The following is a 27,904-nucleotide window of genomic DNA, read 5'->3' on the forward strand; positions in this document are numbered from 1 at the left end:
TGCGTGGAGCGCGCCCAGCCCCGTGACAGGGACACAGCAGCAGTGCCCGGGGACCCGCAGCGGAGAGCTTGCCTTGCGCTGGCAGAGCCCTTCGGAGCTGCGACCCCATGTGTTCCTGGCAGCCCAGTTAGCGGGTGCTCGTGTCGTCCCTGACGTGGATGGCAGGGGACCGGGGCTGGGGTGTGGGCAGCACCGTGTCACTGTCCCGGGGTACGAGAGCTGAGAGCTGACGCCAGCACGTCCGGCCCCGGAGCCCCCGCCCGTAGGCACGCCCCCAGCACACGCCCTGCGCTCGTGGGGCAGGGGGTTCCGGGCTGCGGGCCCCGCCCCTGCGGCAGGTGGCACAGCCTGGAGTGGCTCAGAGCTCCGGCGAGGACAGCTCTGCCCCCTTTGCTTTTGCGTCCCTCAGCAAGGGGACGCTTTCTGTCCTTGCGTGAGGGCGTGTCAGGAGGAAGGGGCGCCAGACAGCTGCTCCCCGGCAGGTGTGACTCGTCAGAGAGCCCCGACTTCCCGGGGCCACCTGACCCTGTCAACACAAAGGGGGGAGATGGTTTAAAGCCACCCAATTCCCCTTAGTTTAATTTTGTGCCATTTGGCACTTCTCCCCAGGGCAAGGTGATTTTCTAGGGAGAAAAGGAAGTAGCCCAGTGCTCGAGGCTGGGCACGCTGCGCCTGGCCACGACGGCTGCCCTGCGCCCCTCGAGGGGAGTGCCTGCCAGCAGCACTGGCGCCCGAACCCAAAGTGGCCCACAGGGATGAACCGGCCAGGCTGAGGTCCCACCGGCCTTCTGAACTGGGGGCTCAGAGGGCTGCGGTGGCGGGTGGCGTCTGAGGGAGATGGTCCGATGCGGCCCTTTTCCTGCCATGGCATGAGCCCCGGGCAGCAGCGAGTGGCCCTATGTCCTACTGTTGCTGGACCAGCCCATTCTCTCAGCGCTTTGCCGAAGGCGGCAACTCCAGGCGGCAGGCGGCCCCCGGACTCCAGCCGTGCGCCCTGGGGAGGCTGGTGTGGGAGGCTGAGAGTGCCTGCCTCCCAGGAGCTGAGGCCAGCCCAGGGGAGTGGGCGGGGCCACACCAGCTAGCACAGAGCGCGGCCGGGTGGGCGTGAGGTGCTCAGCTGTGCGGCGTCAGTAAGCCACCCCAGAGCGCAGAGAAGGGGTAGAGTCAGCGGGAGTGACCCACGGAGGGGGGCAGGGCTGGGCGAGCGAAGGGGAGGGCAGGGCACTCTGGCCCGGGGACAAGCAAGAGTGGAGGCAGAGTGGAGGCTGGGTTCAGGGCCTGCTGGCGGCTGTGAGTCCGGCTGTGAGTCCGTGAGAAGGACCAGGCCCTGCCCCCAGGTAGCCCGTCCCTGCGGTCAGCACAGAAGGAGCGTCCCATTCCGCAGCCGGGGCCTGCTGTGTTCGCCTCAGGCACCTGCAGGGAGAGGGTGGCCGGGGCTGAGCAGCGCGGGGCGGGCGGGGCGCAGGGTCCCCAAGGCCTGCTGAGGGCAGGCTCCCCGCAGGGCACAGCCGTGGTGGCGGGGGTCCGCAGCTTGAGCCGAGGGCACAGGGTCCCCAAGGCCTGCTGAGGGCAGGCTCCCCGCAGGGCACAGCCCCGGGCGTGGGTCCGCAGCATGGGCCGGGGGCGCAGGCCTGAGCCAGACTCAGAGTGAGCGCTCACCGCGTCCTTGTGGGCTTCTGCCCAGGGGTCTCGAGACGCGAGGGGGCCGTGGAGGGGAGAAGCCCGTGTTCCGGACAGACGGCGGGCCCGCGTGGTCTGAGGGGTCCGCAGTGAGCCTGCGGGAGCACTTTTCCCCGGGCGCTGCGCTCGGCCGGCCCGGGGTCGGCGGCAGCGGGATGAGAGGACCTTTGCTGTCACCCTCAGGCATCCAAGGAGTACGACGAAGACTCGCTGGTGCCCAGCAGCCCGGCCACGGAGACCTCGGACAACATCAGCCCCGTGGCCAGCCCGGTCCACACAGGGTGAGCGAGGCCGGCGTCTGGGCCCCGCCCCGCCCGCCCCGGGAAGGGCAAAGACGCCCAACGCGGGTCTGCCCTGCCCCCAGGTTTCTGGTGAGCTTCATGGTCGACGCCCGCGGAGGCTCCATGCGAGGCAGCCGCCACAACGGCCTGCGGGTGGTGATCCCGCCGCGGACGTGCGCCGCGCCCACGCGCATCACCTGCCGCCTGGTCAAGCCCCAGAAGCTGAGCACCCCGCCCCCGCTGGCCGAGGAGGAGGGCCTGGCCAGCAGGGTCATCGCCCTGGGGCCCACGGGGGCGCAGTTCTTGAGGTGAGAGGCCCCGCGCCACCCCGCACCGACCCGGCGATGACGCGGGAGCGCGCCCACCACGGTGGAGCCCCGCACCGACCCTCCCCGCCCCGGCGGTGGCCCGGGAGCACGCCCACCACGGTGGAGCCCCGCACCGACCCTCCCCGCCCCGGCGGTGGCCCGGGAGCACGCCCACCACGGTGGAGCCCCGCCCCGCCCTACCTCAGCGGTGGCCCGGGAGCACGCCCACCACGGTGGAGCCCCGCACCGACCCTCCCCGCCCCGGCGGTGGCCCGGGAGCACGCCCACCACGGTGGAGCCCCGCACCGACCCTCCCCGCCCCGGCGGTGGCCCGGGAGCACGCCCACACGCCCACCACGGTGGAGCCCCGCCCCGCCCCGCCCCGACCAGGCGGTGGCCCCGGAGCACGCCCACCACGGTGGAGCCCCGCCCCGACCAGGCGGTGGCCCGGGAGCACGCCCACCACGGTGGAGCCCCGCCCCGCCCCGCCCCGACCAGGCGGTGGCCCCGGAGCACGCCCACCACGGTGGAGCCCCGCCCCGACCAGGCGGTGGCCCGGGAGCACGCCCACCACGGTGGAGCCCCGCCCCGCCCCGCCCCGACCAGGCGGTGGCCCAGGAGCACGCCCACCACGGTGGAGCCCCGCCCCGCCCCGCCCCGACCAGGCGGTGGCCCAGGAGCACGCCCACCACGGTGGAGCCCCGCCCCGACCAGGCGGTGGCCCGGGGGCACGCCCACCACGGTGGAGCCCCGCCCCGACCAGGCGGTGGCCCCGGAGCACGCCCACCACGGTGGAGCCCCGCCCCGACCAGGCGGTGGCCCGGGGGCACGCCCACCACGGTGGAGCCCCGCCCCGACCAGGCGGTGGCCCGGGGGCACGCCCACCACGGTGGAGCCCCGCCCCGACCAGGCGGTGGCCCGGGGGCACGCCCACCACGGTGGAGCCCCGCCCCGCCCTGTCCCGCCCCGTCCTGACGGGCCAGAGCCCGAGCCTCAGCCCCCTTCCCTGCGGGATCCCGGACACGCCACCGTGTCTGCAGGCCCAGGCGGCGTAAAGCTCTGGACTCGAGCGTGACGTTAGAGGAGGGCCGAGGAGGTGGCCAGAGGCTCCTGCACCCTGGGGGCCCCGAGGGTGTAATCCTGGAGCACTGAAGCGGCCGCCCTGGAAGGGGCCCTCCAGCACGCGCAGGGATGGGATGGCAGGGCCACAGCCTCACAGGCCGGCGCTCTGCAGCTGCAGCCTGGGTCCCCCGGAGCTCCGCCGTCCCTCCGGCCCCGGGGATGTGGCGTGGGGCCGTGGCCAGGAGCCCCGCCTTCCCCCACCCCGCCAGCCCCACGCTGAGCGGCTGTGCCGTGGGCAAAGCGGCCTGCCCTGTGCCTTCTCCTCCATCCTCTCTGAGTGTGTCCCCAAGGCCCCTCCGAGGGGTGCCATCACGGCCGCTCGTCACGCATGGCCTGTGTGGCCCGGGCTGGCCACGGGCCGATGTTGTCGGAGGTGCCCGTGGCCGGGCTGCTGGGCACGAGAGTCTGCTGAAGCTCGGGCAGGCTGGGTCCCCTGTCCAGGGATGTCACGCAGGTTCTCGGAGCCAGGTCCAAGGGCAGGCTGTGTCCCCTGTCCAGGGATGTCAGGCAGGTTCTCGGAGCCAGGTCCAAGGGCAGGCTGGGTCCCCTGTCCAGGGATGTCATGCATGTTCTCAGAGTCAGGTCCAAGGGCAGGCTGTGTCCCCTGTCCAGGGATGTCAGGCAGGTTCTCGGAGTCAGGTCCAAGGGCAGGCTGTGTCCCCTGTCCAGGGATGTCAGGCAGGTTCTCGGAGTCAGGTCCAAGGGCAGGTTGGGTCCCCTGTCCAGGGATGTCACGCAGGTTCTCGGAGCCAGGTCCAAGGGCAGGCTGCGTCCCCTGTCCAGGGATGTCACGCAGGTTCTCGGAGCCAGGTCCAAGGGCAGGCTGGGTCCCTTGTCCAGGGATGTCAGGCAGGTTCTCGGAGCCAGGCCCAAGGGCAGGTTGGGTCCCCTGTCCAGGGATGTCACGCAGGTTCTCGGAGTCAGGTCCAAGGGCAGGCTGGGTCCCCTGTCTAGGGATGTCACGCAGGTTCTCGGAGCCAGGTCCAAGGGCAGGCTGGGTCCCCTGTCCAGGGATGTCACGCAGGTTCTCAGAGCCAGGTCCAAGGGCAGGCTGGGTCCCTTGTCCAGGGATGTCAGGCAGGTTCTCGGAGCCAGGTCCAAGGGCAGGCTGCATCCCCTGTCCAGGGATGTCAGGCAGGTTCTCGGAGCCAGGTCCAAGGGCAGGCTGTGTCCCCTGTCCAGGGATGTCACGCAGGTTCTCGGAGTCAGGTCCAAGGGCAGGCTCGTCGGCCGAGCTGTGTGGCCGCTGTGAGGTGGGACCGGGCCCCGCCCCGCCCGGCGCTGCTGGCCTGGGGCAGGGGGCGTCCCTGGGCAGCCTTGGGGCCCAGACAGTCTGACCCGCCGCAGACACCCGCAGGCCGCAGGCGGGAGCTGGCCGCCCTTCCTTCCTGGCCACCTGCAGGTGCCAGCCCCGCCCGTCTGCTCTGTCCCACCTCAGCCCTGTGATCGTGGAGATCCCCCACTTTGCCTCCCACGGCCGGGGGGACCGCGAGCTCGTGGTCCTGCGGAGCGAGAACGGCTCCGTGTGGAAGGAGCACAAGAGCCGCTACGGAGAAAGCTACCTGGAGCAGATCCTCAGCGGCCTGGACGAAGGTGAGTGTGCTCTCCTTGCAGAGAGGCGTGGTGGCTGCCCCCTGGCGGGGCCTGCGGGTGGAAGCCCCGAGACGCCAGGGACAGCCCGGCGGCCATGCCACGGGGCCCAGGACGTGCGCGTGGGCACGGGGCCCTGGCTGCAGCGTCTCCTCCGGGGCCCAGCCCCCGGGAAGGCACAAGCATGGTACCCGGGGCTGCCAGGCCCGGGCCGGGCGTGACGGGCAGCGGCCGCGTGTGGTTGCAGAGCTGGGGAGCCTGGAGGAGCTGGAGAAGAAGAGAGTCTGCCGCATCATCACCACGGACTTCCCCCTGTACTTCGTGATCATGTCGCGGCTCTGCCAGGACTTCGACACCGTGGGCCCCGAGGGGGGCGCGCTGAAGAGCAGGCTGGTGCCCCTGGTGCAGGCCACGTTCCCGGAAAACGCCGTCACTAAGAGGGTGAAGCTGGCGCTGCAGGTGAGGAGGCCCTTGACCCTGGCGGGTGTGGGGCACTCAGAGCACGGGCCCTGGGAAGCCCCCCCACTGCCCCAGGGTGGCCCACGTGTCCGGGCAGCGCCCTGGGACACCACAGCAGGGACCTGGCCTGGAGCTCAGAGGGACGCGGGGCAGGGAGGGGCGAGGTAGCGGCCCCCCAGGTCTCGGGATGCCTCACCTCCGGCGCGCAGCCAGGTGCACTGGGCGCGAGGGGTTCCCACGGCCTGCCTGGAGCGAGACAGAGGAGCAGGAAGGCCGAGGGCGGGGAAGAGCCCCACGCGGGCAGGCCCCGGGCCGGCGGCCCCTCTCCTGCTGGGGCCTGAGCGCCTGCCTTGGGCATGTCGTAGGCCCAGCCTGTCCCGGATGAGCTGGTCACCAAGCTCCTGGGCAACCAGGCCACCTTCAGCCCCATCGTCACCGTGGAGCCAAGGCGCCGGAAGTTCCACCGCCCCATCGGGCTCCGGATCCCGCTCCCTCCGTCGTGGACCGACAGCCCGAGGGACAGCGGGGAGGGGGACACCACCAGCCTGCGCCTGCTCTGCAGTGTGGTCGGTGAGCCCTCCGTCCCCTGTCCTGGCCACAGCGGCTCCTGTGGGGCAGGCTGGGTGCGGCCGGGGGCGGTGAACCCCGGGGAGCCGGGCCCTCCCGGGAGGTGCGGGGGGTGCCTCTGAGCAAAAGAGAATGAAAGCCTCACCCTGCGGAGGCCTCTGGCAGGAGCAGCAGAGGGTGGGCGAGGGGACAGGTGTGCTGGGGCCGCAGACCGGGCAGGCCTCACCCAGCCGTGCGGCCTCCACCCTGCACGCCGGGGCCTCAGCGTTTCGCCGAGCTCCGCGCCTGCATCACTGTCCCCAGCCCTGTCTCTGCTGCTGTTGCAGGAGGGACAGAACAAGCCCAGTGGGAAGATATAACGGGAACCACCAAGCTGGTGTACGCCAACGAGTGCGCCAACTTCACCACCAACGTCTCCGCCAGGTGAGGCCAGCCCCGCCCCCACCCAGCTCCCCTCCACGCAGGGGCCCCCCGGCCCCCCGTCCTGGGAGAGTAGCCAGGGCGTGGCAGGGTAGCCAGGGCGTGGCAGAGTAGCCGGGGCGTGGCAGAGTAACCGGGGCGTGGCAGGGCAGCCGGGGCGTGGCAGGGCGGCCGGGGCGTGGCAGGGCGGCCGGGGCGTGGCAGGGCGGCCGGGGCGTGGCAGGGCGGCCGGGGCGTGGCAGGGTAGCCGGGGCGTGGTAGGGTAACCGGGGCGTGGCAGGGTGGCCGGGGCGTGGCAGGGTGGCCGGGGCGTGGCAGGGTGGCCGGGGCGTGGCAGGGTAACCGGGGCGTGGCAGGGTGGCCGGGGCGTGGCAGGGTGGCGTGGCATGGCAGGGTAACCGGGGCGTGGCAGGGTAACCGGGGCGTGGCAGGGTAACCGGGGCGTGGCAGGGCGGCCAGGCGTGGCTGGGTAACCGGGGCGTGGCAGGGTGGCGGGGGGGGGGGTGGCAGGGGCGTGGCAGGGCGGGGGGGAAGGGGCGTGGCAGGTAACGGGGCGTGGCAGGTAACGGGGCGTGGCAGGGTGGCGGGGGGGGGGTGGCAGGGGCGTAGCAGGGCGGCGGGGGGTAGGGGGTGGCAGGGGCGTGGCAGGGTAACGGGGCGTGGCAGGGCGGCCGGGGCGTGGCAGGGCAGCCCGGGCGTGGCAGGGTGGCCGGGGCGTGGCTCGCAGGCCGCCCCCGCCCCATGGAAGTGGCGCGCTCCCCTGGGCGAGTGTGAGCGTGCTCGGAACTCGCCTCTCGCCGCAGGTTCTGGCTGTCGGACTGCCCCCGGACCGCCGAGGCTGTGAACTTCGCCACCCTGCTGTACGAGGAGCTCACGGCCGTGCCCTACATGGCCAAGTTTGTCATTTTTGCCAAGATGAACGACCCCCGAGAAGGGCGCCTGCGCTGCTACTGCATGACGGATGATAAAGTGGACAAGACCCTGGAGCAGCACGAGAACTTCGTGGAGGTGGCCCGGAGCAGGGACATAGAGGTACGGCGGGCGCCGGTCCCTCCGCCCCCGGCTCCCGCGGGCCTTCCCAGCTCACGGCTGCCTTCTCGGGACACTGGCCGCTCCGTGGGAGCGCGTCCCTCTGCAGAGCAGGGCGCCTGCGCTGGCAGCCCGTGTCCCCCGTCCCCTCGAGAAGCACCTTCGGGACGCTGCGCCGAGGTGAGGGGCCTCGCTGTGCACGTCTCAGGGGAGGCGGCAGACTCGCTCCGGGGTCTGTGGCGGGCTTGGCACCTGTGGCAGTCCACACGCACTACGTACTATTGGACGCGCCTCTTCTTGCATAGTCTCATCTAATTCCCAACACCGTGTCCGTTTTCACTCCTGAGTTACGTGCCAGGAAACCGAGGGTGGGAGAGGTTAAGGAACTCACCCAGGGTCACACAGCCAAGTGAGGGGTGCAGGCAGGGTCTGTCTGGGTCGCCTGACCCCAGAGCCCGGGTTTTGGGAGCCCCCATCCGGGAGGTAGGGGAGGAGTGAAGATTCAAACCGACTGCTGATGCCACCAGAGCCTGCCCCGCGGGAGCCAGCAGAGAGCCTGGCCGCAGAGTCTGAGCCGTTTTCCTGGGCAGGGCTGCAGGCCCAAGCGAATGGGCACGTGGTGGGCACTCTGGAGCCCCGATTCTGCCCTTCCGGGCACCAGGCAAAGCAGATATTTGCCCTGGACTCAGTCTCCTCGCCTGTCCAATGGGTTAATGATGCCGTCTCTGTGGGGCATCACTGTTAAGAGATCCCCCACACAGTGGGGATCACTGTTAAGAGACAAAAGTGTGGCTCTCAAGTTTTCCAGCGCTTCTCACCACAAACCATCTTTGGACACATATAAAAACGGGCCCAGGGTTTTTCCAGAAGCCATTTCACGGTACCCTAGTGGCCTTCTGGAGTTCTCGCTAGCAATCCCGACCGGCCTCACAGGGACGTGTGCAGATCCCTGCTTGCCACGGAACCCCGCACGGCGGGGACGCCGGCGCTCACCGCCGCCTTGGAAACTGCTTTCTGCGCAGCACGCGGGGGCTCGCTCAGCACACGCCAGGGCCTGGTGCAGTGGCAGGGCTGTGCCTGGGGCAGGGCCAGGCCGGCACTCGCAGGCAGGGTGTCTGGGCGTCTCCGCGTGACCAGCCGTGTCTGGCTTTCCTCTCCTGCAGGTCTTGGAAGGAATGCCCCTCTTTGCAGAACTCGCTGGAAACCTGGTGCCTGTGAAAAAAGCCGCCCAGCAGCGGAGCTTCCTCTTCCAGTCGTTTCGGGAGAACCGTCTGGCCATCCCCGTGAAGGTGCTGCTTGCGGGACCTCTGCCCCGGCTCCCGAGAGCCCGAGAGGAGGCGTCTCTAACGCAGCCAGCACAGGGGAGGAGCTGAGTCCCCGTTCTGTGATTGCCTTCAGGTGAGGGACAGCAGCCGCGAGCCAGGAGGGTCCCTGTCCTTTCTGCGCAAGGCGATGAAGTACGAGGACACCCAGCACATCCTCTGCCACCTGAACATCACCATGCCGCCCTGCACCAAGGTGAGCTGCCCCTGCCTCGACCCACGCAGGACGAGCCGCCCGGAGGAGGCTCCCGCACGGACCCAGGGCCCAGCACCGCCGGGCGGCTTCTTGCTGTGGAAACGCTGCCTTTGGGCTGCCGAGGCAGGCGAGGGGGTCCGTGCCGTGGCCGGCGGGGCGGGCGCACCCTGGCCCTCCGCGAAGCTCGCTGCAGCTCTGGTCACAGGGCACGCGGGGCGAATGTCGGTGTCGGATGGTGGCGGGCAAGCCCACGCTGCAGGCCTCCGGCGCCCTAGGTGCCCCGGGCGGGAGGCCCGCAGGGGCGTCCCCGCAACGCCCTTTCCCGGGCTTCGTGCGGTGCCTGGCGCTGCTGGGGCCCCAGTGCGTGGAGCAGGCCTCCGCCCACTCGCGCTCTTCCCCGCGCCGGCCGGCGTCCTCAGCCGCGGCAGACCCCAGGCATTTCGCTTAGCTCTTCTGTCGCTGCCTGGGACTGTGTCGGTCACCACCTGCGCTAGGGGCCGGGGGTGGCACGTGTCCCCAGAGCGCCCCATGGTTTTCGTGAGAATTATTTTGCTCTCGTTGCTGTTGTTTTTTTTTTTTTTTTTTTTGATCGTCTGTCTTCTGTGCTAAACTGGAAGGGAAGCCGGGTCACGTCTACACGTCTGTGGCTCGGTTTCTTTGGGGTTGAGGGGGGACCGGCTTCTCTTCCGGAAGAGGGCTTCCTGCAGCCTCGGGCAGGTGTCCGGGCACGTTCGCACAGGGCCACGGCCTGACGCCTTAGGCTGGTGCCAGAAACAGGCCTTTGGGGCAGGAGGGGATCTAACAAGAAACTTGGTTTTAAGCTCAAACCACAGTTCCACCTCTCGCTCGCTGGGTGACTTCGGGCCAGTCCCTTGACCTCCCCTCGCCTCGGTTTCCTCACTGATGAAACCGGAGTAACGGCAGCACCTACTTCGTGGGTTGTGAGGTTAAACAGGCCCTCGCCCGGGAGCAGGGTGCTGCCATCGCCGCCATGGTGACGGTGTGGAGAGCCAAGCACCTGCCCTTCCTCTCGCACCTCCTCCCGCTCCCCGGGTGCCAACCCGCGCGGCGGAAAGATGCGGCCCGCCCCACGGGGCCACCCTCCGTGCCCGCTCTGTGAGCCCAAGCCCAGAGCACCCTTCTCCGTCTGTGTCCCGCAGGGCAGCGGCGCTGAGGACAGGAGGAGGACCCTGACGCCCCTGGCCCTGAGACACAGCGCGCTCAGCGAGTCCGCACTGGGTACAGCCTCTCCGCGGGATGCACCCTCACCCCTCCCGGGCGGGGGCGGTGCCACGGGGCCGTCTGCTGGGGGGGGGGCCTGCATGCGTGCCCTGGCCTGGCAGAGCGCCGCCAGCCGGTGTCCACAGCGGCCCCCGGTGTCCACCCGCCTCCCCAGGCCCGTGGGCTCCGTGCCCAGCTGCTGAGGGACTTCTCCTGCTTCCCCCAGGCGTCCTCAGCGGGACAGACCGCGCGGATGTGAAGATGGCCCTCATCTCGGAGCACCTGGGCCTCAGCTGGGCAGGTGAGCAGGCGGCTGGGGCGGAGTCGCGCTGTCTTGCTGCCCCGCCTCCCTCGCCGGCAGCTGGGGCAGCTTCCCGCCCTCCGTGCCCCACGTCTGTGCGCGCCCACTGGTGCATGTCAGACGGTCCCGTCCTCTGGGCTGCGCCGTCCATCCGGGACCAGGGCAAGGGGCTCCCTCCCTCCTCCACTCTGTCCGGTTTCCTTCCCAAGAACCAACTTTTAACAGTGTAGGAGGCCTTAGAATTTGTCCAGTGCACCCCATTTTACAGATGTGAAAACTGAGATCCAGCCAAACAGAGTGACTTGGCTGTGCAGCGGGTTAGTGACAGAGCCTAGAAAAACAAACGAGTAGATGAGGCAAACGTACGAGCCAACAGTGTCTCCCGGCCGCTTGGCGCTGCTCCCTGCGCCCTGCTCTGCTCGGAGCTGGCTTCCTGGGGGAGAGCAGGGAAGGAGAGGGCATCTCAGCCTGTCTCCTCTGCAGGTCTCTGCTGCAGCTGGAGCCCCGACGCCCCGCTCCCTGCAGGGCTGGGGCTATTGAAGTGCAGCGGGCGGCACTCAAAGTGGAAGCTCAAAATGTGCTTCCCTCAGTCACAGCCCCGCCACCTCTCCTCTGTCCCTCCCTTTCATGAGCTTTCCTGTGAATGGCCCAGAGCACGGTCCGCACACTCGGACACCAGAGTGACTTCCTGAGAGGCAGCGTGCCAAGAGCTCAGACGTTCAGGGACGGTGACTCTTTAAGCCATGCCTGCTGCTGCTGCTGCTGGGGTGGTGTGGATGTGTGTGTGTGTGGATGTGTGTGTGTGCAGCTGTGTGTATGTGTCCAGGTTGTGTGTATGTGTGTGTGTGTATGTGTCCAGGTTGTGTGTATGTGTGTGTGTGCAGCTGTGTGTATGTGTCCAGGTTGTGTGTATGTGTGTGTATACAGGTGTGTGTGTATGTGTCCAGGTTGTGTGTATGTGTGTGTGTGCAGCTGTGTGTATGTGTCCAGGTTGTGTGTATGTGTGTGTATACAGGTGTGTGTGTGTGTCCAGGTTGTGTGTGTGTGCAGGTGTGTGTGCAAACGTGTGTGTATACAAGTGTGTGTACGTATACAAGTGTGTGTGTATGCAAGTGTACATATTTAGTGGTGTGTCTGTGTGCAGGAGCATGTGTATGTGTATGCAGGGTGTGTATATGTGTGCAGGAACATGTGTATGTGTATGCAGGGGTATGTGTGTGCAGGAACATGTGTATGTGTATGCAGGGGTGTGTGTGTGTGCAGGAGCATGTGTATGTGTATGCAGGGGTGTGTGTGTGTGCAGGAGCATGTGTATGTGTGTGCAGGGGTGTGTGTGTGTGCAGGAGCATGTGTATGTGTATGCAGGGGTGTGTGTGTGTGCAGGAGCATGTGTATGTGTGTGCAGGGGTGTGTGTGTGTGCAGGAGCATGTGTATGTGTATGCAGGGGGGTGTGTGTGTGCAGGAACATGTGTATGTGTATGCAGGGGTGTGTGTGTGCAGGAGCATGTGTATGTGTGTGCAGGGGTGTGTGTGTGTGCAGGAGCATGTGTATGTGTATGCAGGGGTGAGTATATGTGTGCAGGAACATGTGTATGTGTATGCAGGGGTGAGTATGTGTGTGCAGGAACATGCGTATGTGTGTACAGGGGTGTGTGTGTGCAGGAGCATGTGTATGTATGCAGGTGTGTGTGTGTGCAGGAGCAGGTGTATGTATGCAGGGGTGTGTGTGTGCAGGAGCATGTGTATGTGTATGCAGGGGTGTGTGTGTGCAGGACCGTGTGTATGTGTGTGCAGGGGTGTGTGTGTGTGCAGGAGCATGTGTATGTGTAAGCAGGGGTGTGTGTGTGCAGGAGCATGTGTATGTGTATGCAGGGGTGTGTGTGTGCAGGACCGTATGTATGTGTGTGCAGGTGTGTGTGTGTGTGCAGGAGCATGTGTATGTGTATGCAGGGGTGCGTGCGTGTGCAGGTGCGTGTGTATGTGTGCCGTGCATATTCAGGTGTGCTTATGTGTGTGTGCATGTGCACATGTGTGTTGTACACGCATCTTTGCTCTCACTGTCACTTTCTGCCCAGTCTTCCTCATCCTGGAAGTCAGACTCCAGCGCCGTCCTCCCTCCTCAAGCGCCTGTGAGAAATAACAGTGAGGTGACAGGCAGACGCTGAGGCTCTGCGGCCCTGCCTAGCACCTAGACGGAACCTCTGTTTCCATTGTCTATGTAAATAGTGCCTCTCCCCGAAGAAACAACGTAAATACAAAAATGCGTTTCTGCTGTGCCTGACCTAGGGGCACGGGCGTGGCGACCTGGCGCAGTGCGGGTGGCGCTAGGCCGGGACCGCAGGCGCCGCGCCCTCCTGGCCCAGGACTCTGCGCCTCTGGCCTTGGGGAGCTGCTGCCCTTGGGGAGGTGCTTGTTCCCGTCGCCTCCTGTGTGAGGTCGACAAAGACAGAGGGCACCGGTCCGCGCAGTCGGTCAGTCAGTGGCCCTGACGGAGCTACCCTCTCCCCTGCCCGGTTTCTGGGGATGCGGAGATGCCGCGTCCCTTGGTGGGAAGAATCACCGAGCCGGGCGGCGCCGGCGCCAGCTCACACCCGCCTTGTTTGCAGAGCTGGCTCGGGAGCTGCGGTTCAGCGTGGAGGACGTCAACAGGATCCGTGTGGAGAACCCCAACAACCTGCTGGAGCAGAGCGCAGCCCTGCTGAACCTCTGGGTCCTGCGCGAAGGCAAAGACGCCAAGAGTCAGTATCGGGCCCGGAGCCTCCTCTTCCCGGGGCCTTGCTGGGGCCCGCTCCCACCGAGGGGCCCCTTCCGCTCCGGCCATGCGGTGGCCTTTGGCGTGGGCCTGTCTCCCACGCCCAGCCCCGCGGTCAGTAGGTCTTCCTCCCAGCCCTGCTGGGAGACACCGCCAGAAAACTGTGGCCCAGGCCTTTCTAGCCTCAGAGTAAGGTAGAGCCCTGGACGACACGTGTACGCAGGGCGACACCTGTACACCGGGCGACACGTGTACACAGGGTGCATGACTCTCCTCTTTGGAGTCTTCCTGTGGAACTTCTCAGCCGTAGGGCCGAGTCCCAGCGGGTCGTGTTCTCGGTTCTCCCAGGGAGAACTCTGCCTTCCGCTGCTCCTCCGCAGAGTTGGCTCCCTTACGTTTGCAGGCCCAGGCAGCCGCCAGGGCTCAGTGCTCCTCGAGGACAGAGCCCGCTAGCCACCACCCTTCGCTGCCTGTAGCGTTCCTCTCGGGCCGACAGAGCACCCCCGACTGTCTAGCTTTCAGGTTGCCGCTGTTAGCATCCGGAAGAGATGTGTTGTGATATAAAAGTCTTCTCCAAAGAGGCGGCTTGTTTTGATTCTGATGAAAGGTGTCTCCACCTTCCAAAAAAAGCATCGACCATCTCCCTCCCCCCTTGCTCCTCCCAGCCCCGACTTCAGAGCCGCCAGACACTCCCTGGCTGCCCTGGAATCTCAAGCCGTCTCGTCTCCCCACAGTGGAGAGCCTGTACGCGGCCCTGCGCAGCGTCGACCGGAGCGAGATCGTGAACATGCTGGAGGGCTCCGGCAGGCAGAGCCGCAACCTGAAGCCGGACCGGCGGCACGCGGACCGAGACTACTCGCTGTCGCCCTCCCAGATGAATGGTGAGTGAGTCCTGGGCGGGCGGGGCTGCGTGGGTGCCGCCTTCTGGGCACTGGCACCAGCGGCTGCTTCCCGTGATGCTTCGCCATCCCCCCAAAACCGTGTCCCCCTCTTACTGGGGGAGCAGAGGTGAGCAAGGGAGACAGGCCTCGTGCACGTGGGCGTCCTCCACCGGGCCCTGTGCCTTGTCATCAGGGCCAGGGGCTCAGTGGGGCCTGGGGTAGCGGGAGGAGCTGGGCTGGGAGGCAGCCGGCCCGGCCCCGGCGCCCGCCTGGCTGCAGACTTGCCGTGTGTCCCTGCACGGCGCGGGTCCCCTGTGGGGGTGAGCAGCCCCAGACTGGGACGCGGTTGGTGTTTGAGCAGCAGCCGGCGGGGAGACGTCCATGCTGGTCTACCGCGGTTAACTGGCCGGTGTTTGCAGACCCACTGCCGTGGCCACGTCTGGTTTGCTTTGCCGGGGCCCCGTCTCTCTCCTGCCCTCCCTCCCCTTTCCTCCCATGCCATCTCTTCCCCTCACCCTCTCCTGACGTGGTGGTTCGGCGTGGCAGGGAGCCCTGGTGCGACCGGCCCAGAGAGAGGGTCCGGCCTCTGCCCCGGCACGGAATTGGCTCCGTGAGGACTGCTGTCCTCCGGGAAGAGCCAGCGGCTTGAGGGGGCAGCGGGACACCCGGCCCCCCATCCGCCCGCTCTGCCTGGGCCTGGGAGTGGGCAGAGGCCACTCCCACCCACCTCGGCCAGCGCCCTGCAGGGCTGAGCCCGCTCCTCCGCTTTGAAATCAGCAAGGTGCATTAGATCCCTGAGATTTCCTAAGACTTAAAAAACCCAGTTCTATGACACGCCTTCCCCGGTGCCTGGAACGGCGCCCCGGACCGCTGCCCGGTGGTGTTCCCGCGCCCCAGCTCTAGTTGCACCGGCCGCCCCGCGCGGTGGAGAGTGGCTGAGGGTGAGTTCCAGGTGGGGCTGGGCCTGCTGAGCCCTCCCTGTCCTCCGTCCCCTGTCTCCAGACACGAGCCGTCCGGCGCCCCGGGTGCAGGGCTTGTCTGCCCGTCTCTTCTGCCTCTGACCTCACCGTGACCTCTACTTCGCTCATTCCCTCGCACCGCTGTGTCCACCTGGCCATGTGCACGAGAGCCAGCAGCCCCTCAGAGCATGTCCCCGGAGCCTGTCCCTGCGCGTCCTGTGGCTGTGTCTGTGGGCACGTGTGCCGTGCGTGTGCGTGTGTGCGCGCACGCGGGTGCTGTGCGTGGCGCTGCCTCCTGTGTGTGCCCTGCTCACTCCGGTCCACCCATGGGGACGTCCACGCTGCGAGGGTGGGGCTTGGCCAGTCAGGGGGAGCCCAGACCTGGGGACGCCCCGGTGACAAAGCCCTCCTCCCTCCGTGTGGGACCCGCGCCTCTTTAGCGCCCACCTGCGGAGTCCGTCTCCTCGCACCTGCAGGACTCTGTTTCTTTGCGTGCCGCGCACCCGCCCACGGGGCGGCGAGCCGTCGGAACTGCCCGCGTGCCCACGTGGCAGCCGCAGAGCTCCCAGCCTCCGGCCCGGAGGCGGCAGCGGCGGCTGCGCGGCCTAAATCCCTGCACGGAACCGTGGCTCCGCGTGTCCCGAGGGCCGCGAGGGCAGCCCCTTTGGCAGACATTTTTCTAGCGCCACCGCATGCCAGGCGCTGTCCTAGGCAGGCGAGAGAGACTCTGCTTTCACAGAACTCGCCTCCCGTTAGGAGAGCCAAAGGTCCCGCACGTGGGAGGGGAGTCCGCCTTGTCCGGCAGGTGGCCTGGGCATGGGGCGTGATCGGCGCAGCGGGGGTGGGCGGCATTGGGGCAGAGGTTCGCAGGAGCCGTGTGCAGGCGTGAGGCCGGGGCGTCCCGGAGCTCGGGGCTCCGAAGGGGCCCTCTCCGGCGTGTCCGCAGGACTCGAGGGGCCAGGGCTGGGGCAGAGGGAGCGAGGGGGCGGGCGGCCATCAGAGGCTCTGGCAGGAGAAGGGTCCTCTCCCTGCTTGGTGGATTGTAGATGCCACGGTCTTGGTCCTGGCTGCTCTGTCGGCCTCCGCAGCCCCTCTGAGCCCCCTCCAGTGGTCCCCGGGCCGACAGCTCAGCACACCCGCGCCCGCTGCCCCAGCAGACACTCGGGAACTGTTGCCGGCTCGGTCCAGAATCCACCTCCGTGTGGTCTTCCCGCACTCCTCCCTGTCCCCAGCAGACTGCCCGTCATCTGGGCGCCTTCTGGTCTGGAGAGAAGGCAGCCGGTGGGCCAGAAGTCCCAGGGAGGGGAGGTGGCAGGCTCTGTAGTCCCTCGGGCCGTCTCTGGGGCAGGGCATGTGACAGGCTGATTGGGGCCAGCCAGCCCCGTGCACTGATGCTCGTGGTCAGACCTGGGCTCCCATGTGCTTTGCCCACGCAGAGAAATCTGCGTGTCTGAGCCTCCTTCCGAAGCCCAGGGACTCAGGGCAGCGATGGGTGGCTTTGTGCCCATGAGCCTGAGACAGCCGGGGTTGTCAGGGCAACAGGAGCCGGAGGGGTCCCTTTCCTCTGGCTCTTCTTGCGACCAACACTGGGACTGGCTGGAGCAGAGGGGTTCAGGTCCCAGGGCCAGCTTGCTTCTCCTGTACAGGAGGGAACTGCCTCAGGCCCTTGGAATAAGCAAAAGAAAACACGGCCTAAAAAGAAAAAAAAAACAAAAAACCTGTTCCTAAAAATAAAACAGATTTCTCACGTGAAAGGGGAAAATGGGCATCTCACACCTATGTCAGCTCCGTTTGGTCTGATGAATTGGACACGTAGTAATGTCTGCTTAGAAATGAAATGTGTTTTTTTCCTATCAGCTCTTAGTGACGGCAGGCTCCTGTCTGAGGCCCCTCTCGTCTGGTTTCTGCCGACATTAAACTAGTAGGACATTTGTCACATGAGATGAGGAAGGACCCTGGCCGCACTGTGCCCAGGGCCAGACACCTGCTGCTTTTCACCTGGTTGCTCCAACACGTCACCCCTGGCCGAGCCTCTGGCTGAGGGGTGGCTGGTGGGCCGGGTGGCAGGGCCGAGGTGCGACCCACCGAGTCCCCCGACGAGTCCCAGAGCATCTGTCTGCAGTGGGCTCGTGCGGCCAGGCGCCTGGCTCTCGGAGCATCGCGCCTGCCAATGTTAGTCCTGGCCCTGCAGCCTCAGAGCCAGCCGTGCGGGGCAGGGTCCTCTGGAGACCCAGAGGGAAGAGCAAGCCTGCTCCCCACACACCGTCACCAGGACGGGCCCGGGGCGAAGACGAGCAGGGAGTCCCCGGCAGGGTCGGCCTGTGCTCTCTTCACCCCCACACTTTCGTTTGGATGCGACTCCGCTAAAATGAATGCCATGCAAACGTCAAGGTGGAAAAGTCACACAGGGCACCCAAGGGTGAGCCCCGGGCATCCCGTGGCCAGCAGGGCTACCCAGGAGTGACGACGGAATGCTCCCTGGCAATGTCCAAGCAGCTGTGTAAGACACGCGCCTCCACTGGCCAAGCCGGGGTGACAGGGACTGGAGGTATCTTCCTGATTGAAACAACCAAAAACTGGACAAAATATATGACACGGCGGTTCCCAAGACTTTGCATATCAGGCTGCGAAGGACAGTGATCCCCGAGGCATGAGAAGTAAATGTCGTGAGACCTACAATTGCCTAGTTTACTGCCTTAAAAGAGTTTCTAGGGAAGCCCAGGTAGACTCCCTGAGTGGAAGAGAAGTTGCTGGGAGTCCAGGGAGACAGAGGCAGCTTGAGTGCCCAAGATATAGGACCAGAGAGGAGACAGTTACACAGATGGAAAAATCTGGAGCCCTGCAGAGGGTCCCCCGCGAGTTTCAGCCGTGTGTCAAGCAGCTATTCCCAGCAACCAGACTGGTTGTTCGCAGCCGGTGGTTGAGAGACATCTGAGGATCTTGCCTCAGAATCGGGGAATGACCGGCCCCCAGGCCTCAGTCCTGACTAATAAATTTCAAAAGCAAAATGTAAAGGGATCAAGTCCTCCAAGCCCCTTAACTGCATAACAAAACAAAGCTCAGTATCTATAGCAATACAGAAACATCCAGCACCCAACAAGGTAAAATTCACAATGCCCAGCATGCAGTTAAAGATGATCAGACACACAAAGACAGGGTTACGGGACCCTATGAGGAGAAAAGTCAATCCACTGAAACTGACCCAGGACCCACACCAAGGTTGGAATGAGCAGGCAAGGGCGGCAAAAGTTATTATAACTGTGTTTCACATGTTCGGAAAGCTAAGTAGAGACGTGGAAGATATCTCTAAAAGACCCAAGCTGACCTTCTACAAATGAAACTAGAACGTGTAGGATAAAATATACACTGGATGGGATTCGATGTTAGAATTGCAGAAGAAAGAGATTAGTAGTGAATGCATAACGTAGCAGTAGAAACTCTCTGGATTGAAATGCAGATAGAAAAGGAAAAAAATGTTAATGCATCATTGAGCTATAGGGCAATTCGAGTGATCTAGAAATCAGAGTGCCCAGCAGAGCAGAAGGGCAGAAAAAGTGTTGGAAGGAACGATGGCCAGGGACTCGACCTGGTTGCCCCAGGACGTGGACAGAAAGGTGGCCGAGGGAGAGGAGACGCATCCAGCCCAGAGAGACAGCGTCAGTGCCACGGGCTGAGAAGCAGAAGCAAAAAATACCGAAAACCTTGAGATGCAGCAGCAAGAGAGCTGGGGGGACAGAGAGATGTCACGGAAGCCATCTGTTCCCTTGCTCCGGCTCCAGCAGCTCCTCCCTGACTTGCCCAGTAGCCTTGGGAAGGCACAGCCTGGAGTGAACACTCCCCGCCGTTATTCAGGGACAGCATCTTCAAAGTCGTTCCGCACTTTTTTTTTTTAAAACATAATCAAAAGCCCAGGACAAAGATTCTCTCACTGGAGGCCAGAGGTGAGCAGAGATGGAAAAGGCAGCAGAGGCTCGCATGGAGCAGGGTCCTGGCTGGGCTGTGGTGCAGCCAGTGCAGGCCACTCGAGGAGGGTGGCCCCAGGGTGCTGAAATTTCAGGGGCAGAAATACTTTATTTTTATTTATTTATTTAGAGACAGACTCTCGCTCTGTTGCCCAGGCTAGAGTGAGTGCCGTGGCGTCAGCCTAGCTCACAGCAACCTCAGACTCCTGGGCTCAAGCGATCCTCCTGCCTCAGCCTCCCGAGTAGCTGGGACTACAGGCATGCACCACCAGGCATGGCTAGTTTTTTCTATATATATTAGTTGTCCAATTAATTTCTTTCTGTTTTTATAGTAGAGACGGGGGTCTCGCTCTTGCTCAGGCTGGTTTCCGAACTCCTGACCTGGAGCAATCCGCCCGCCTCGGCCTCCCAGAGTGCTGGGATTACAGGCGTGAGCCACCGCGCCCGGCCATCAGGGGCAGAAATACTTTAAATGTTAAGTTTGTTGTTTTATTTTCAGTTTTCATTAGATTAGAATTCACATGCGATGAAGTTCGCCCGTTTTGAGAGTGCAGTTCTATGACTTTTGACAAAGGACCCAAGTGGCATCACTGTCCAGACATGAGACATTGCCATCGCCTTCCACCTCCAGCCCCGCACCCACTAACCTGTTTCTGATTATTATATTTGAGATTCATTTTTAAAACAATTTCATATAAATGTAATGATACAGTATTTATTATTTTGTATCTGGTTTCTTTTTTTTCACAGTAATGTTTTTGGAATTTTCACTCCTGTTTATCACCGAGATGTGCCAGAGTCTGTTTTTACCCATTAACCAGTTGATGGATATTTGGGGTATTTCAAGTTTGGGGCTACTATGAATAAAACTGCAATTAACATTTATGGAAATAAGTTTTTTAAAAAAGGCCCCAAATTTTCCAAATTTGATGCAAATTATAAATACATAGATCCAACAAGTTGGATGGACTCCTTGCACAGAAAGCAATTGAGTGCCTGCACCGGGCAGGTGATAAGACCCTGGTCAAACCGGTAGCAAAGAGAAATATCTCAAAAGCAGCCAGAGGTAAAGAGATGTGTTATGTAGGAGGGAACAGAATGAGGACATCAGATTTCTTATTTTGAAACAAGAAAAGCCAGAAGATGGTGGGCCAGCATCTTTAAAGAAGAACAAAACAATATCTCTAAAATGACCTATATCACACCAGGAAATGGGGAAAAATAATAATAATTGAGACTTCTATACCCAGCAAAAACAACTTTCAGAAACGAAGGCAAAATACTTTTCCAGACGTATAAAAGATGAAAGAACTCATCACTATGAGCAAGCAGTTCGTCACCATGTTATAAGCAGTGACTTTCTTAAAAAGTCCTCAGGCCGAAGGAAAATGATACCAGACAGAAATATGGAGCTACAGGAAGGAATGAACACTGCCAGGAATGCTCACTGGGCAGGGCTCATGTCTGTACTCACAGCACTTTGGGAGGCTGAGGTGGGAGGATTGCTTGAGGCCGGGAGTTCAAGACTAGCCTGGGCAACATAGCAAGACCTCATCTCTACCAAAAATAAGAAAATTAGCTGGGCATGGTGGGGTGCACCTGTAGTCCCAGCTACTCTGGAGGCTGAGGCAGGAGGATCGTTGGAGCTTAGGAGTTTGAGGCTGCTGTGAGCTATGGTGGAGCCACTGCACTCCTACCTGGCTGGCAGAGCAAGACCCTATCTCTTTTTTTTTTTTTTTTTTTTTTTGAGACAGAGTCTCACTCTGTTGCCTAGACTAGAGTGAGCGCCGTGGCATCAGCCTAGTTCACAGCAACCTCAGACTCCTGGGCTCAAGCAATCCTTCTGCCTCAGCCTCCCGAGTAGCTGGGACTACAGGCATTCGCCACAATGCCTGGCTAATTTTTTCTATATATATTAGTTGGCCAATTAATTTCTTTCTATTTATAGTAGAGATGGGGTCTCCCTCTTGCTCAGGCTGGTCTCGAACTTCTGAGCTCCAACTATCTGCCCATCTCAGCCTCCCAGAGAGCTAGGATTACAGGCATGAGCCACCGCGCCCGGCCAAGACCCTGTCTCTTAAAAAACAAACAAACAAAAAACCAAAACTACAGGGATAAATACATATTAATAAGATTTATTTTCTCACTATTTAAATCTCTAAACTATAACTGATTATTTAAACAAAAATAATAACAATGTAATATTGGGTTGATAACACGTAAAAGTAAAATACGTGACAACAGCAGCATAAATGTGAGGAGGGAAAAATGGAAGTACGCCATTGCGAGGGTCTCATACTGTACTCCCAGCGGCATGATGTCACTTCAGGGTAGGCTGTGATTGGTCACATATGTATACTGCAAGCTCTAAAGCAACCACTTGAAGAATAGGTAATAACCCATCAAAATAGATCCAAGTCTTGATAAATCTAAAAGGATTTACTCATACAAAGTATATTCTCTGACTATAATGCAATTAAATTAGAAATCAATAAAATAATGATATTGGGAAAATCCCAAATATTTAGAAACTAAATAATATACTTCTCAAAAACCCATGAGGCAAAGAATAATGCAAAAGAGAAATGAGAAAATATTTTGAACTGAATAAAAATAACACAAGATAACAGAATTTGTGGATATCACTAGACCAGTGCTTTAGGGGAAAATTTAAAGCACCAACTGTCTGCATTAGAAAAGAATAATGTTCTCAAATCAAGGACCTCAGCTTCCACCTTAAGAGATTAGAAAAAGAAGAGCAAAGTAAGCTCAGAGTTACGTAGAAGAAAGGAAACAGTAAAGATCAGAGTGGAAGTTAATGAAATTGAAGGCAGAAAAACTCTAGACAAAAATCAAAGATCATTTATTGAAACCTTAAAATCTGTACCCCCATAATATGCCAAAATAAAAAAAAAAATCAAAGATCAATAAAATTGACAAATCTCCAGCCAGACTGATCACAACAAAAGCCAGAAGACAAAAATCACCAACATTGGGAGTAAGAGTAAGGTCATCGTTACAGATTCTGTGGGCAGTAAAAGGATAATGGGAGAATGACAATTTTATGCCAATAAATTTGAAAACAGATGAAATCGACGAATTTGTTAAAAGACACAAACTTACTTACTTAGGAAGAAAGAGATGACCTAAATAGTCCTATATAAAAGAAGGATATTAAATGTATAGTTTAAAGCATTCCCACAAAAGAAACTCCAAATCCAGATGGCTTCACTGGTGAATTCTTCCAAACACTTAAAGAAGAAATAACTGATTTAGAAAATTGAAAAGAATATAATACTTCCCAGCTAATTAAATGAGACCAGCTTTATCCTGATTTTGAAAGAAAAGGGGATTACAAGGAAAAAAAAAAAACTACAGACCAGTGTCCTTCATGAACATTTATGCAAAAAAAATATAAGCTGAAATGAACTTGGATTCATACCTTGCATTGGATACAAAAATTAACTCAAAACTGACAATAGATTAAATGTAAAGCCTAAAACTATAAAACCTCTAGAAAAAAAAAAACATAAGAAAAAGCCTTAGAGATCTCAGGCAAGGCAAAGATTTCTTAGCTATGACACCAAAAGTATGATCCATAAAAGAAAGAATTGCTAAGTTGAACAAGGTCACCATCAAAACTTCTGCTCTCCAAAATACACTGTTAGGAAAACGAAAAGACAGCTACGGACCAGGACAAAATCTTGGCAAATAATCATCTGATACAGCATCGGAATATATTATTAGTAAACTCTCAAAACCCAATAATAAGAAAGCAACCCAATGTTTAGAACAGACCAAAAGATTTGAGCAAACACTCAACTCAACATACACAGAAGCCAAATAAGCACATGGAAATGGATCTCAAGGTCGCCGGTCCTTCGGGAAGTGCGTACGGAAACGCGGGCAGGGCCGCTGCACGCCATACGAGTGGCTGGAGTCTCGAAGACCGGCCATACCCAGTGTCGGGACACAGGAAGCAGACCGACCCCTCCCACCTGCCGGTGGGAATGTGCCAAGGCACAATCACATTCGGGCCGCTCCTTAGAAAGTTAAATACAGACCTACCGTGTGACCCAGCCATTGCTCTCCCCAGTGTGTGCTCCAGAGGAAAGAGGGCGTGAATCCACACAGACTCTCGGCGTCGTTTGTGATAGCCCGGACGCCACCACATGTCCCCTGGCGGGTAAATAGACAGACAGTGGTGTACCCATCCAGCGGGAGGTGGCACAACAACAGGAGTGGGCCAGTCACGGACGCGTGCATCAGCACCGGTGCGCCCGCGTGCTCAGGCCAAGCACGAGAAGCCAGACCCCCGGCGAGACAGAGAGCACACCGTGTGGTTCCTTTTATGTAGAACACTAGGAAATGGGAACTTGCGTCTAGGGACAGAGAGATCAGCGATGGCCAGCGGGTGGCTGGGGTGAGTGGGGAGGGCCGGGAGAGATTACAAGGGAGCGTGAGGAGCCTGTCTGGGTGGCCGGTGTCCCCTCTGTTCATTACGGCGATGGCTTCACGGTGTACGTGTGCGCCAGATTGTCTACTGTAAATACATGCATTTGTTATATGCCACCCGCTCCCTAGCAGAGCTATTTTAAAGAGACATTAACGACAGAAATCCAGTGAAAAGACCAAATTTGCTAGCTGTGCGACCTTAAGTAAGTTGCCAAACCTCTAGTTTCCTGATCTACAAAGTAGGAATGTTATTATTATTATTTTTTGAGACAGAGTCTCACTCTGTTGCCCAGGCTAGAGTGAGTGCCGTGGCGTCAGCCTGGCTCACAGCAACCTCAGACTCCTGGGCTCAAGCGATCCTCCTGCCTCAGCCTCCCGAGTAGCTGGGACTACAGGCATGCGCCACCATGCCCGGCTAATTTTTTCCATATATGTTAGTTGGCCAATTAATTTCTTTCTATTTATAGTAGAGATGGGGTCTCTCTCTTGCTCAGGCTGGTTTCGAACTCCTGAGCTCAAATGATCCACCCGCCTCGGCCTCCCAGAGGGAATGTTATTATTATTATTTTCCTTGCATGGTTGTTGTGACGATCGAACATAACACGTTAGATACATTTTGTGCCAGATATATGCCCGGTAAGCGATGCAGGCAATATAATAGTGCTTGCGAGAGTAACGGGCAGACCGCAGTCGCTGGGCTCCAGCATGACTGGGGAGCCTTCTGTGACGGAGTCGCCCGGTCCTTGCTCAGCCCCTCGGGAGGAAGGCGTGGCCACCCATGTCTGCTGCTCCCTCCCCCCCTCCTCCGAGTGTGGCCAGAGCTGAAAGGGGCTTCCCTTTGCCTCTGCCACTGCACAGCCCTGTCCCCAGCCACCGGCCCCATCTTGGGGTCCCTTCCTCTCCCCCTAATTTTGGGACCTGGACCCACACAGCCATGCAGGGGTCTGTCGGGAAGAAGCCCCCTGGAAGATGGGGAGAGAGACCTGTGCCGGCCACGTGGGCCTGCTCGCCCCCAGGACGGGCACCTGCTCCAGAGGGCAAGGCCGTCCTTCCCTGCGGCAGGGTCCCCGCTGCTGGCTGGAGAGGGGCACTGACGTCCTCCCCCACACGGAGGTCCCCCACGTGTGTCCGTGCCACTCGGGTTCCTGGCCGCCTCCGGACATCAGGGAGCCAGGCCAGAGCCGACCGTCGCTGGGGCAGCCGCTCAGGGTCGTGGATGCAGGGCTTCCGGCAGATGCACCTGGCACCCCATGGTGCCCTCTGACCTAGCCCCCTTTGAACCCTTAGGACCCTCACCTGTGACACTGTAGAATAGACCATTGAGCATTTCTGGACCTAATATGCCACTCGAGGAAAAGTTATGTCCCAGCAAACCAGAGCCTGTTCCCCATTTGGCCACGGCACCGAGCTCGGCGGGTGCTCGGTGTGGCCGTGAGACCCCTCCAAGGCAGCCTGGCCACCAGCCCTGGGTCGGCACCGGCAGACTGTCCCCTCCCTCTGGGGGACCTCCCAAACCGAGACCCTACGGCCTGTGCTGAAGTGACGTTTTGAGCCAAGAAAGCAGCATCCCTTTCCGCCCAGCCGTGGAGAGCGGGGCTTCCGTGGGGCCAGAGATTGGAGCACAGGCTCCCTGCGCGAAGGCTTCTCCATCCAGTGCTCCCTACTGGATGAGAGGGAATCCCCACCTCTCTGCCCCCGGCGCCCTGGCTGCCGCGCCCGCCCAGTCCAACCCGGAGCCTTGCTTCTCCCGCCTGGGCGCTCCGGGCAGCAGCCGCAAGGCCTGAGCGTTGGGCCCTGAGCTTGGAGAGCCCCTGCCCCGAATGTGCATGCTCCTCTGTGGCCGTGCCTGCGTGTGCGTGTGCGTGTGCGCGTGGGCGTGCGTGGCCTGCATGCGTGTGTGACAAGGGTCGCTTCTGGAGCATGTCGCCCTCTGTCTGCCCATCCAGGTTACTCCTCGCTGCAGGACGAGCTGCTGTCCCCCGCCTCGCTGCACTATGCGCTTCCCTCGCCGCTGCGCGCAGACCAGTACTGGAACGAGGTGGCCGTCATAGATGCCATCCCCCTGGCCGCCACGGAGCATGATGCCATGCTGGAGATGTCTGACATGCAGGTGTGGTCCGCGGGCCTCACGCCCTCCCTGGTCACTGCTGAGGACTCCTCTCTGGAGTGCAGCAAGGCCGAGGACTCTGACGCCACGGGCCGCGAGTGGAAGTTGGAGGGGGCGCTCTCGGAGGACCCGCGGGGCCCCGAGCTGGGCTCTCTGGACCTCATGGAGGACGACACAGTGGACTCAGATGCCACAAATGGCCTTATCGATTTGCTTGACCAGGAGGAAGGTCAGAGGTCAGAAGAGAAGCTGCCAGGTCATAGGAGGCAGGATGACTGGCCACGTGCAGGGCAGGACGCAGAGAGTGAGGTGTCTCTTGTTTCAGGCCAGCAGCGGGTGCGAGCCCGAGTCACAGCCTCGCCCACCGTGAGTCGGGTGACGGACAGGACCCGGGACAGGTAAGGGCGTGGCCGCGGCGGCAGGGCCCTCCTGCCTCCCGGGCTCCTGGGTAAGGTTGTGCCCCGTGGCACGGCACAGGGAACCCTTGGGGGCTGCTGCCACCCGCCCCTGTGTTACAGAGGACCCGGGGCAGATGAGTTCCGTGTGGCCGCGGCTTGCCCCGCAGGCCGCCCTGGGTAGGCGTGTGGCTGCGGTCTGCGCGCGCCGGCTGCTGCCCGGGCCCTGCCTGGGTGTGGCCAGCAGAGGCCACGCCAGGGGCGTTGGGACAAGGGAGAGCCACCTAGGAGAGCCATCGCAAGACCGGGCAACCCGTGGCCCCGCAGCGCTGCTGAGCCAGGTGCCCAGCGTCCGTGCGGAAGGCCATGTTTAGAGACCTAGAAGCGGGACACAGGGAAGTCCCTTGCGTGCAGCCACAGCCTGCGTGTCACAGGGCCGATGACGGTGCCGCGTCTCCTGTCCCTGTTGAAGTGCAGAGGGCTTCTCTGGGGCTGCTGGGCACTGGGGCTCCCGTCCCCGAGCATCCCGTCCTAGGAGGGTGTGGTGCCACGGGGCCTTCTCCGATGCTGAGAGTCTGTGAGGCCGGGCCTGCCTCAAGCCCCCTGGGCCTCCCGGCCACGGTCACCTGCCACGCCCAGAGCCTTGCTGAGTGCGGGCGAGGGCTCCAAATCCATCCGGGCGCCTGCAGGTGCAGAGAGACGAGAAAGACAAGTGGTGGGGCTCCCTTCGGCCCCCTGGGCTGGCATCTGAAGCCGGGACAGGGCCCCTTTTCCCCCCATACGGCTGCTTCCGTAGCTTTCCTGAAGCAAGGCGACGGTGCCCCCGCCCACGAGGCTGTGGCCACCCGCCCAGCTCAGGGCTCGGGGCTGCCCAGGTCACGGGAGAGCCGTGCTCACCCGCCCAGCGCTGCCCCACAGGCACACGCCTCAGAGGCCCGGGTTGGTGGCCGTTCCCCGGGGCCGTTCAGCAGATGAGACAGCTAGGAGTTCATTTTGTTTCCCGCACAAACCTTTGGGTTAGTGGGGAGGATTGGACAGACTGAGCCTAGGGTGGTTCGAGGTGAAACACGGGCCTTCCTGCTAGAGAGCTCATCTTTTCCGCGGTGGCCGTTCCTTCAGCGAGCATTTGCGGAGTGCTTGCTGTGTGCTGGCCCCTGCACCATTAGAACAGCAGGGTCACTAAACGGGCAACCAGAGGCCTGCGTTCTAGGCCTAGCTGTGTCACTTCTCGGCTCCATGACCTTGCTCAGCCTTCCAGGGGAGCCAGATACATTTCCATCACGCATTCAGCATGCATTGAGCACCTGCGCACACCAGCCCCTGTGAGAGTTGCCGGGGGTGCTGGGGTGTGGCGTTGAGCAAAGTGCACAGACGTCTCCCCTGCAAGCGGCTCGTGGTCCAGCCTGGAGACTGACAGGACAGGAGAAAGTAAACGAAAGCAGAAGGCATAATTCTAGATAATTAGTGCTAAACAGGAAAACTTGAAGGCAGGAAGGCGCTGGGAGGCGGGTGAGTGGGTGGAGAGAGGGGACGGCTGGAGTTGGGCTCGGGGAGGCCTCAGCGAGTGGCATCTGAGTGACTTAAAGGATGGAGGGCGAGGGGCAGAAGGCCCGGCGAGTGCACGGGCTGGGGGGAGCGTGCCCGGCACACCCTCCCGGGGACAGAGGCGAGCCGCAGCACTGAGGGGGAGGGCGAGGGCACCCCGAGCCAGACCTGGAGGCCCCGGAGAGCCTGTGGCATTGCTGGCGGCCTGGTTGCCCTTGGGGGCTGAGCTGAGCAGTGGTGAGGCTGGCAGCTGCCGTGAGTGTCGCGGGTGCCCAGCAGAAGTGGGGAACCTCAGGAGCCCAGAGCCCCGCGGGGCGGGGGCGGCGGGCGGCAGGCCGGGAGGGCCGCAGT

At 61.6% G+C, this 27,904-nt stretch overlaps 1 protein-coding gene across 8 annotated transcripts in view; it reads left to right on the top strand.

The window, feature by feature from the left end:
• ANK1 (ankyrin 1) overlaps nt 1–27,904 on the top strand; it is a 215,596-nt gene that overhangs the window by 172,941 nt on the left and 14,751 nt on the right. For 7 of the 8 annotated variants that reach the window (XM_075997373.1, XM_075997375.1, XM_075997376.1 and 4 more), the window contains 14 exons: nt 1,864–1,961; nt 2,045–2,269; nt 4,830–4,984; nt 5,229–5,440; nt 5,806–6,010; nt 6,334–6,430; nt 7,231–7,459; nt 8,620–8,745; nt 8,855–8,974; nt 10,135–10,213; nt 10,422–10,496; nt 13,104–13,235; nt 13,984–14,130; nt 25,453–26,011. In XM_075997373.1, the coding sequence (XP_075853488.1) occupies nt 1,864–1,961; nt 2,045–2,269; nt 4,830–4,984; nt 5,229–5,440; nt 5,806–6,010; nt 6,334–6,430; nt 7,231–7,459; nt 8,620–8,745; nt 8,855–8,974; nt 10,135–10,213; nt 10,422–10,496; nt 13,104–13,235; nt 13,984–14,130; nt 25,453–26,011 (2,459 nt within the window). The remainder of the gene's footprint in view (nt 1–1,863; nt 1,962–2,044; nt 2,270–4,829; nt 4,985–5,228; nt 5,441–5,805; nt 6,011–6,333; nt 6,431–7,230; nt 7,460–8,619; nt 8,746–8,854; nt 8,975–10,134; nt 10,214–10,421; nt 10,497–13,103; nt 13,236–13,983; nt 14,131–25,452; nt 26,012–27,904) is intronic. The other variant, XM_075997380.1, reaches the window with a different exon arrangement.

Source organism: Microcebus murinus, chromosome 24 (assembly GCF_040939455.1).
Source record: "Microcebus murinus isolate Inina chromosome 24, M.murinus_Inina_mat1.0, whole genome shotgun sequence".
In the NCBI taxonomy this organism is placed as follows: domain Eukaryota; kingdom Metazoa; phylum Chordata; class Mammalia; order Primates; family Cheirogaleidae; genus Microcebus; species Microcebus murinus.